Source organism: Hippocampus zosterae, chromosome 18, assembly GCF_025434085.1.
Source record: "Hippocampus zosterae strain Florida chromosome 18, ASM2543408v3, whole genome shotgun sequence".
Lineage (NCBI taxonomy): Eukaryota > Metazoa > Chordata > Actinopteri > Syngnathiformes > Syngnathidae > Hippocampus > Hippocampus zosterae.
Window position 1 is genome coordinate 16,454,578 of NC_067468.1, and position 10,923 is coordinate 16,465,500.

Sequence of the window (10,923 nt, forward strand, 5' to 3'; positions counted from 1 at the left end):
AAAATGGCGTCAGGGGTGCAATCATTGATCACCACACTCGATGAGAAACACGCGTCAAGGCGCGAAATCGGAGCGCAGAAGAGACGCCGCACTCGACGGGGCAATCCGCTCAAGCGGCATTGCAGTGGCCTCTACAGATCAATCATAGGTTGAAATGTTTTGCCAAATGAGTGCAATAACCCGCGTTGAACCTGTAGAGGCCAGTACAGCTCTAGTTTTCCTGGCGTGTGATTAGTATTTTGTGACGCTTCCTAAATTCTCCCCTTGAGGAGAAAGTGACTTCATACCCTGCGCAGCCCGCCCCAACATTTATTTTCAGACAGGATGAAGCGTGCCAGCTCCATGAGCAACTTTGACTGCGAGCCACCTGACACTCGTGTTGTCACTGCACGACGAAGATCTGATGCAGGTTGGGACTGCAGTTTTTTTTTGGAGGGGGGGCGGTATGAGTTTGTAACTTGCCGGGTGAACTGGCTTTTCGTTTACTTTTCATGACGATCTCCCCTCACGAGATGGAGGCTCGAACAAGGGCCAATAAGTAACCTGCGAGCCGCGAGCGAACGGACTCCATCAGAAATGTGCGCGACTCCAGCCAATCCGAGTTGCCACTTCGAAACGTTGTTTAGCGAGTTGAAATCCACCAAAAAATAAAAGCGGAAGTAGTGAACGGAAAATAATGGGAACCAAACGTACACAACTCAACGTAGAGCCGACGGGCAGCCGAGACTTCCGAAGATGAAGCTGTTGTGACAAGAGAAGTTCCTCCCCTGGCGCGACGCGGGACGAGGAAGCTGTCGTGTGCGCTATGGGGCCAGAAACAAGGCCAGACGAGAACCTTGTTGAATAATTTGAACAAGTAGCACCCGAGTGCTTCTTCACATTACTTTTGTTGAGCGTGTTTGTCACTTGAACGCGGAAGCCGAGATATGTGACGGGGGCAACGTCAATGCTTGGCGGCGGGCCAGCTCCTAGCCGTGCGATTAGTTGGATAGCTAGCTAATGAGCTTGAAATCAACCGTTCCGCTCTGCGATCATCGAAGCCCATCTCGACACCAACACCTCCGTCGTTGGTTTTCTGCCAGTTTCTCTCTCTCTCACTTCGTCAAGCACGGCCGCGAGCAGACTTCAGCCCGGGAGAGAGAGCGTCTCCCCAGTTGGTTAGCTCGCCTAGCAATAGGATCCGGCTGCTCCGTGTCCTCTACATATAAGGACTACAATTAGCGCTGCACCGATGAGATAAAAGAGGAGTTGAAAAGTCCCGGTTGAACAGCGCATCCGCCCTAAGGAGGTGGAGGCCGGCACGCCAGAAGGAGCTTCCCATTTGCCCGATAACGGCGTACGATATCACAGAGTCCCATTTTCCGTCACTGAAATATGCGCGCCGATCGTTTTTGTTCTCGCCCGGCCACGTTTTCCTTCTCCTCCTACAGCCACGCTCTTTTTCTATTTTCAGTCTTGCCGTGTTGCATCTGCGCCGCCCTCCTCTCCCCCCTCACCCACCTCGCCCATTTGTGTTCTCCCCTCATCGCTTCAGCCTCACTGCTCAATTGTTCACCACTCTCCCCCCCCCCCCCACCCCCACCCTGCTCTTATTTTCAGCCCTCTGTCTCTCCCTAAGCATGTTTATCTCTCTTATGTGTCTCAGTGTTGGGGGGGGGGCATTCGCAGGTGTCAGCAAAGCACAGGTTGATTACGAAGGCCCAATTGCCGTTTTTGGTTCGCTATCGCCACACAACGAGCGCCTCTTTTTTTCTTCTTCTTCCTCCCTCATTGATTTCAGAATTTCAAGTATTCCACGACTCAACAGCCAATTACTGCACTTGAATCCTCCTTCCACCGGCCTGGCTCGTACTCGCGCCGCGGTCTGATGGCGGCGCCGGCGTTTACTGCACGGCTGCCTTCAGCAGCACAAGACTAATGACGCAAATTTAAAGGACGCACATTCGGCGAGGTCGCGGAGTCGACGCCAACAGCGAGTGGATGAAAGGATAGGGAGAGTAAAACAAGTCGGAATTGCTAACTTTAGATTGCGGTCGTCTAGAAATATTTGCGCGGGTCGTTTTCCGGAATAAATAAAAGTACAAAGTGAGGCTACGTTGGGATTTTGCTAGCAGCTTGAAAACGGCAAATTCCACCTTCAGTTGCAGAGGATTTGGCAAATACCGAAACCACAGCGCCGAGGTTATTAAAGGTGAGCAAACTACGGCCCGCGGGCCAAATCCGGCCCGTTGGTCTTTTTAATCCGGTCCGCCGAAGGTTGGTACACAATTAAGGTTGCCAGACTTGAAGGTATAGAGAGCAGGCAAACCTGAACGGCATGGACGGGCCTGCTGCAGAAGCCCGCAATCCTTCCCTCCCTGCCTCCCTCCCTCCCTTCCTGTACTTTGGCTGGCTCCGCTTTCATTCCACCCCCCGCCCCCCCCCTCCCTCCATCCTCCCTCTGGAGAATAGGGGTCATTGCACAAATGATTACTCAGACCCCGGTCGCCATGGCGATGCTGCTGAGTAACAGACGACAGGCACGCATTGAGCACAGCAAAGACGCCGATTAGTAAGCTGGCGACGGAGAGAGCAAACGCTGCTTTTGTGTCTCCCGCTTTTGCCTCCATTTTTTTTCTGTACGTCTCCAGATAACTCGGGTGGAGGCAATGAGGGAGGGGCGCGCGATGCAACGGAAAGAAAGCCGGCAAACATTCTGCTCGCAGCCCTCCAGCTTTGTCTCCAATTTTGGCTCGCCTTCTCGTCTCCGAATGAGAAGCGCCGTTGGAACGACGGTTCCCCCCCCCCAAAAAAAACGGGTTTCTTGAACGGTTCTGTTGGCTTTTTGTACAAACAAAATGCATTTGAATTATTTGCCGCTGAAGCCTCGGCGAGCTTTTCGCTCGACTGTCCTTTTGATCAACCGAAGCCGCCGTTTGTAGGTTGGGGTCACAGTTCAACACTAGGGGGTGCTGCAGCACCGCTACCGCTCGAGTAGATTGAGAAGAAATGGCAAACAGAAAGGAGAAAAAAAAATTCATAGCCCATGAAAAGCAAGGCATCCGCTTTCCTCCCACGTTGCCCAAACACGCACGGCAGGTAAAGTGAACACCCCCAAAAAGTCGTTGGTCTCGGTGCGCCCTGCGATCGTCTGACAACCAAGTCAGGCTGCGCCCCGAGACGGCCGAGAGAGGCCCCAGCGCGCCCGCCACCCTCCCGAGGAGCAGCCCCATTCCAAAATACTTTGTTCAGTGTCTCCACACACACACAAAAAAAACTTTTTTTCCACATTTGCTGCTCACACTGGCATGTTTGTGCACGGTTCTGTCAGCTTTGCCCCACAAAGAGACGCCCCCCCCTCCTTCTTTTTCTTTTTCCAAGAGAGGAGAGAGAGATAGCGAGGCTGGAGCCAGGCGTCTGGAACAAGCATGACAGAATTTGAATTATAGAAGCAGCACAGCAAAGAGGAAAAGAGGCAGGAGGGGGTGCAGGGGGGGAGGGGCATGTCTCTATGTGTGTGTGTGTGTGTGTGCGCAAGTGCCGGGGAAACAGAGGGAAGCAATTTAATTATCCAGCAGAGGAGGCTGTTGTTTTGAAGGCACGGCTGAGACGTGTCGCGTGGCTTCTTTTGAATTAAAGCGGGCGTTGGGATGGGCGAAAAGGAAAAGCACCACTCTTGGGTGGCGCGACATCCGATAACAGCGAACACAGCAAACCAATCCAAATAACCTCCCAAGCCACTTGGAGCACCGTCGTTCAGTCGCCATCCAAACATCCATTTTTTTTCATGCGCTTCTCATCGGGAGGGTTGCGGGGCAGCCCGAACTGGTCGCCGACCAATCGCGGGGGCACGCGGAGATGAACGGCCATTCGCGCTTCCAATCACACCGAGGGACAATTTTCACATAGCAGCCAGATTCCGTTCTTCTGGATGGAAAGTACGAGAAGCGCCGTCTGTGCACATTTAAGTGGTCCTAAGAGCTTTTTTTTTGGGTGGGGGGGGGTCATTCTATGCACTCGTCCCACGATATGAAGCCAGCAGCCTGCTGAAGCTCCCCGCATCCCAAAGCTATCAGTCGTCAGAGGACCTTTACACTGGGCAGGAAAGAGAAAGGGGAGGGAAGGTGAGCTTGGGGGTGTGTGTTTGTGTTTTAAAGGGGGGGGGGGGCGCGACATTCCAGAGTAGGCAGACAAAAAGAGAAACGGAGAGGGACAGACATCATTGTAATGGCATGCAACTCGATACTCTTGCATACTGAATACCCCCCCCTCGCCGGTGCCCCCCCCCCCTTCAACCCAGAACGATGAAGTCGTTTCGCTGTTCCAGACCAGCTTTCCCTCCCTTTCTGCTTTTGCTCCCCTACTCTTTTTTTTCCACACACACACACACACACACACACACATTGTGCAAATGTAACCTTTTGCAAGCAACCCCCCCCTCCTTACGGCCCCCACCCCTCCCGCTCCCCATCCCTTGGAAGTTGGCTAGCCACTTTACTGCCGAGAAATAGGAAAAACTGGCAGGCTGCCCGTTTCATCAGCAAACACACAGCAAAGGGGAGGGAGGATGGAAACGGCATGAGATGGGAGGGGGGGGCGGCGAGGGTGGAGGTGACACAGAGGAGAAGGAAACGTTGCTGCTGCTGCTGCTGCTGCTTTACCACGAGGAAGAAAAAGAATCCAAAGGAGCCGCAGTCACATAAGGGACGGAAAGAAGAAGCCGCATGCAAACATTCTCTCAATCGAAGCGCACCCGCACACACACCCGCACACACGACTCACCAAAATGCGGGTTGGCATATCGGAATGAAACACGAGGTACACTTCAAAGTGGCACCCGCTCCATCGGGCGGCTGGGAACCCATACTGATTTTTTGGGGACATTCTTTACAATCCCAAATTCGGGTGACGCGTCTGCGGGTGTTCGTCGGCACAGCACACGAGATTCTTTTCAAAGCGCGCCACCGGCCGGCGCCTCACGTCGAACCGCTAAAGTCAAGCCGAATGTCTTTTAGGCGCCGACTATGAGGCGACTGACTTGGCGTGATCACGGCACGATCGGTTTGAAAGTCAAGGGGGGGGGGGGAGAAACATCGGGCTCTAGGATGGGGGGTGGGGGGGGCAAACTTTTTTCGCCAACACATCTTGTAGCTCGTCATTGTTGATTGTTGTTCAATTCGTAGACTTGGGTACAAAATTCCCGCTTGAGGTTGGCGGTCGGCGCCGATGCACGAAAATCGGAGGATCCTAAATTTGACGCCGCCGCGAGCCTTGCCGAGGTTTTTGGAGGAATTTGGTTCATCTCGGAAATATTGTTTCTGGCGATCATTCGAATATTGGAGCAATTTTACATGTTAATGCAGCTGAAACTTCATCAAGCTGAAGCGGGGATGACAAACTGAGAAAAAAAAAAAGGGGCCGCCGCTTCAGAAGGACCTTCAGAAGTATCTTTCGCGGCAGAACATCTGGGAGACGAGTTTTTTTTTTCTTTTTTCTTTTTTCTTTTTTTTTTTTGGCGAGCCCTTCCTGTGGTTTTCTTGCCGGCAAGAGATGCCCTTCCTGTCTGTTGCCTGGCAACAGAGCGGGAGAAATAGATGAGGTGATGAGTGAAGGTGAGCAGGGGGAGATTGGAGGAGAGGAAAAGAAGAAGAAAAAATGCGGGGGTGAGAAGCCCGGTTGCTGTTTTCTTCTTGTCGAACTGCCGCAAATTGTTCAATATCCGTGCAAAGACTTCGCCGATCAAACAATCACAAGGCGCTCGTCATTGAAGCCGAGATGAACTTTGGCTAGCAAAGGTTAACACAGCAGAAGGTGGAATTTTTTTTTTTTTTTTTACCAGCCGGAAATGAGGCAACACGAAGGAGAAAAAAAAAAGAGTCCTGATAGGGAAGATTTCCCTGGAGTGACGAGTAAGAAGGACGAAATGAACTCGAGGGAATCTCCACAAGGGGGGGTTAGGGGGGGTGTGCTGGGGGTGGAGTCTCAAAACTGGTGAGCGTGGGTGGAAGGATCAATATCTAATTTCAGTGCCGGGCTCACCGTGGACGCTTTTCCAATAAGACTGTGACGGAACGGCAAAAGTTGAAATGTCTGTCTCAACCTTTTGTTCCGCCGTGCCCCCGCACCTGCCCCCCCCCCCCCCCCCCCCCCCCCCCCGCACGGCCGTCTCCTGGCTCCAGCCAATGCAAGAAACGCATCAGAATATTTTCTTCTTGACCGAGCCTACCGTACGGACGTATACTAGACTCGAAGCAAGCGACGGTTTTTGGTTCGTTTGCGCCACACGGTGGTGCGGAGGACTGCACTGCGCCCGCTAATTTCTTCCGGCATTTTCCCTTCCGGTTGAAGCCTCCAAACTGCGGAGCGCGCGTCGATGATCCAAAGCGGCACGCGCGCACACATAGTCGGGACAAATTTGAGCTTTACGCAAGCCCCCCGGACATGCTAACGGTTAGCCGAACTACTTTGAGAAGAGTGTTTCTGGGCAACTATGGGAACATTGTGTACCGTTCTCGCGTCCTCATAAGGCTCCTGTCAGACGCGCTGCCGCTTGACTATTTTGAGCCGGCGACAGATGAGTGGCGTTGACGGTCCGCCATTGTTCAGCGCGTCTTGGAGACAAAAATACAAGTGCCGTAAATGCTATAAGACCTGCCTAGGTTGAATCTAAGGTCTGGAAGGTAACCCCCGTGATGGAGTGGGGGGGTAAGAGGGGGGTTCACTGTATGAAATTCAGGAAACAGCAGCTCGGGAACACCAAATTCTCAAACTGAGCTCTGTTTCCTGGAATTGGCTTCCCGCTCTGGAGCGCCCCTCACTGGTGACTGCTAGCTGACAGTTCGCAGACTACTGTGTGTGTGTGTGTGTGTGTGTGTGTGCTGTCCAGTTGCCATGCCAACTGGCCGGGCTTCTTGGCATGAAAGCCAGTGTAAAGATTCTTCAATCGACCAAAATGCTGATTCAGGTTTTGGTTGATGGTACCTCTGCAGAAGTGGGCTGGGAGGCCTTCGTAGTGTGGCTGGTTAGAAGGAAGCCTGACTGCACCAACCTCCCCGCTTCCACACCCTTTTTTTTGTGTTTGTTTGTTTGCTTGATTGTTTTTAGGGACCTCGAAACAATTTAGAGAGTGGCAAATCACACAGACAGTCAAAAAGACCAATTATAACATTTTAAGACAAATGTCGTCTCACGCCATGCGCTCCATCATTTCTTGTAGCTTTTAACTCTCGTCTCAGGCTCATCGGCCAATAGAGGTGAGTTAGTTGTCATGGAAACACGGCAAAATAGAAATAAAACCGAATCCGAATCATTTGTTATAATTTTCCCCAAACGGTGACGACTGTGTGCTTGAGAATTGTGCATAAACAACTCTGATCAAATGTATGACGACATCTTAGGTCACCATGTTGGAAAGTGTTGTTCCGCTTTTACTGTCGACCGGTGTGTTAATGCTGTTGCTCCCCCAAAATAGTCGCTTTTAAATATTTAACTTCAGGCGATACTTTTGGTATTGGTATTATTTGGTAATTATGATTTCAACTTAGCAAGTTGAAGGTTACGTTCGAGCAGGTGAACGAGAGCAACGAGTCCGTTTCACGATCTTATGTGGCTCTTTACTGCCCTCCAGTGGATATGAGAGGGGTCGTCGACGCGTCGTTGAAGGTGAGAATGACCTTTCACCTCCTGGGACGGCCACAAACTTGTAAAATGAGTCGACGACGTGTTGTTCCGGAAATTGAGCGAATACAAGTTTGAAATACTGCATACGTATAAATATGAGGACTAATTTGGGAAGAACAAGCGGTTGTGAGCACTTTCTGAAGAGATGCCGACTTGCTTTGTAAGAACTGTCAACGTATCCTTGAGCAAGACCCCCCCCCCCACACACACACACACATACACAAAGTCAAAGTCAAACCTCAAGACTCATTTTTGGTAAAGGACACGGGTGAAGGCAAATTTAGGCTTTGCTAAATCCGGCCAACAGAGGGCGCCCGTGACGTCCCCTTTTCTGTCGGACCCAAATAAGGAAATGACGTCTAGCGTCACGGCGATGGTTGCAAATAGAAAACTCAAGACCTGACCCCGTACGGGTTGATGTGGGTTCGAGGGCTAGCTGGTCCGTGGAGCTAACAGAGAACGAGGTAAATCTTGATCCCGTTCATGTGTTTTTTGTCTGTGTTTTTTTCCCTACTGAAGCAATTTGCTTTCGGTTAGCGAGCTAGATGCTAAAAGCAAAGGTACAGTTAGGCACTGCAATTTGGAAGTACAGTAAAGTTCTATTTTTCATTCATTCATTCATTCATTCATTCATTCATTCATTCAAGTCAGTCTGTGACTAGTAAATGTGCTTTGAGACTGTACATTTAACTCGATCAAACGCCTGCGTTTTAAAAGTTAATGTACATCCAGTGGTTGTTGTGTCGTTCTTACCACGTGTGTGTGGAAAACAGAAATACTCCGTGAAAGGTTCCATCTCCACTTTTGAGTCGCGCTCGATTTTGGTTTCGATGAATTTGTGTGCTTGGGGTTGAATAGACAAAACCGAGTATTTCTATTTATTAGCAGTATTGCCGGTTATAAAATTGGAGATGACACAAACAATTCCACGTTTTCATGGAAAATAACAGGCACATATTCAAAGGACACGGAGGGAAAAGTTGAACGCAGTGTTGGGAAAAATTGCCCGATTGGTAGGAATTTTACGTCCCCTATATTTTCTTATTTGTTGTGCTTCTCGCAAGGATGGGTGACACAGCGGGAGAGACAAAGTTCTACTCTAATGCTGAGGGCTACTGGAAGGAGGTTCCGCCCACAGTGGACGGCATGCTGGGAGGCTACGGGAAGATATCCAGCATCGATATCAATGGATCCAAGGCTTTCCTTCGCAAGTTCCTCGGAGTAAAAACTCTTTTGAAACTATTCTCATTGCAACACACAAGACATCCCAAGTGCAGTTACGTACAATAGTTTGTCCGGATTGTTTTCAAAAAGGCACTGCTGTCTTACTAAAGTTATAATAGTTCACCAAATAACGAAAACTAAAATTGGAATATATATATATATATTTTTGTTGACAAAATAACAATGAGAGTGCAAAAAAAGTATCATCAAGTTAAATATAATTTGTACAGTACTCTGATTAATTTACTAAAGCACACAGCAGGTAATAAATAAAAGTAAGCATGAGTGCAACAAAAAATACAGTGCCTATCTTCACACATCACAATGTAAATAATGTAAAAAATAGACGTGAATTTGTTACAAAATAATACATTTTTCTTTCAACAGTATAGCGCTTTCACAACAGCTGTTAATTCCTTCATCTTAATAATTTTATCAACCATGATTTTATCACAACGCATTATCATTGTCATAACCACAATTATCTACAATGTCATCAAGATTCAGAGTCTAAACACACCTAGAAAGCATCCACGTGGAACCGAACAAAAAGGACTACAAATCCCAGCAGTCAAACCCGGAAGCAAAACGCCGGCACGACCAAATGGAGCCGTGACGCAAAATGAGCTTTTCAAACTTTCCAATGCAGCCGGACAACCGTGGTGCGGCAACACTCCAACAAAACACAACCAAACGTGGACACCACTGCAATCGCAAGCCTTAACTTTAAAACTTTTGCCACACGTTGTTGAAACGCCACTCCAGCGAGTGTTTGCACTGCCGATTGCGAACAAAAAGTTAACGTAAAGCGGAGTAGCAACAAACAAATCGCCACGGGCAAAACGCAAAGCAGACAAACAAAGCAAGCAAGCAAACAAGCATGATTGAATCCAAAAGACAAAGGAAAGCGAACATAACAAGCGCAGCTTACCGTTGGCTGATGCGGGCGACGGAGGGAGTGATTTCTGAATGAACCAAACCGGGAAACCATTTTTTTTCTTTTTTTTAATACGTCAGGTGAATGGTCACCTGTCAGCTGTGGCCCCGCCCCATCTTAAAGGCACAGATATGCAAATCCAACAGCTATGCAACTAAGAAATGCACCGTGAGCACATCTGGCTCGAGTCAGCTGCTATTTTTATTTTTATTACATGCCAGTCTACTACTAGACACCGGATTGAAGCTGAATCTTGCATCACGCCCTCAATGCATTCTTGACCCCCCCGCGGCTGCTCGTCACCGCTGCAGGAAGGAGAAGGCAAGACGAGCGCCGGCTGCGCTCTGGACTGCGGCGCAGGCATCGGCAGGATCTCCAAGCGTCTGCTGCTGCCTCTCTTCAAGACGGTGGACCTGGTGGACGTGACGCGGGAGTTCCTGGACAAAGCAAAGACGTACCTGGGGGAGGACGGCAAGAGGGTGGGCAACTACTTCTGTAGCGGCCTGCAGGACTTTGTACCGGAGAGCGGACGCTATGATGTCATCTGGATCCAGTGGGTCATAGGTGATTCTGCTCCACACCGTTATTACGATTATCGTAGCGATAGATTGCGGTGATTTCTTTTTAATTCATGACGGCGGGACTCCAACGCTCCTCCGCAGGCCACCTGACCGACCACCACCTGGTGGAGTTCCTGCGGCGCTGTCAGAAAGCCTTGCGGCCCAACGGCCTCATCGTCATCAAGGACAACGTTTCCTACGAAGGCGTGGTCCCGGATGACGTGGACAGCAGCGTGTGTCGAGACCTGCAAATTGTCCGCAATCTGGTGGGCACGGCGGGTCTACGCGTCATCTACGAGGAGCAGCAAGGCAACTTCCCAAAGGAGATCTACCAAGTCCACAGTCTGGCGCTCCGATAAGAAGTGCTGCCATATTTGAAAAGCGACACTTTTTTTTTTTTTTAAGAAGACGGTTCTCGTCCGCGCCCTGAAACGATGTGATCTTGTTTTACTACCTTTTGAGCTTTGATTCATCTTGTCCGAACGCGTCTTTGCTGCAGGTCTTTATTTATTTTTTTTCAACACGTTTGTTCCAGGCTCAATA

General features: G+C 49.9%; 1 protein-coding gene across 2 annotated transcripts; it reads left to right on the forward strand.

Moving 5' to 3' along the window:
* The first annotated feature begins 301 nt into the window (after window positions 1-301).
* ntmt1 (N-terminal Xaa-Pro-Lys N-methyltransferase 1) lies at window positions 302-10,878 on the forward strand. Of its 2 annotated transcripts, none has more exons than XM_052051335.1 (4): window positions 302-409; window positions 8,724-8,880; window positions 10,132-10,384; window positions 10,483-10,878. In XM_052051335.1, the coding sequence occupies exons 2-4, from the start codon at window positions 8,725-8,727 to the stop codon at window positions 10,737-10,739; spliced, it is 666 nt and encodes a 221-aa protein (XP_051907295.1). In that variant the 5' UTR covers window positions 302-409; window position 8,724; the 3' UTR covers window positions 10,740-10,878. The 2 variants fall into 2 exon arrangements, with proteins under 2 accessions (XP_051907295.1, XP_051907293.1); XM_052051333.1 differs by lacking the exon at window positions 302-409 and adding an exon at window positions 7,933-8,123.
* The last annotated feature ends 45 nt before the right edge of the window (window positions 10,879-10,923 follow it).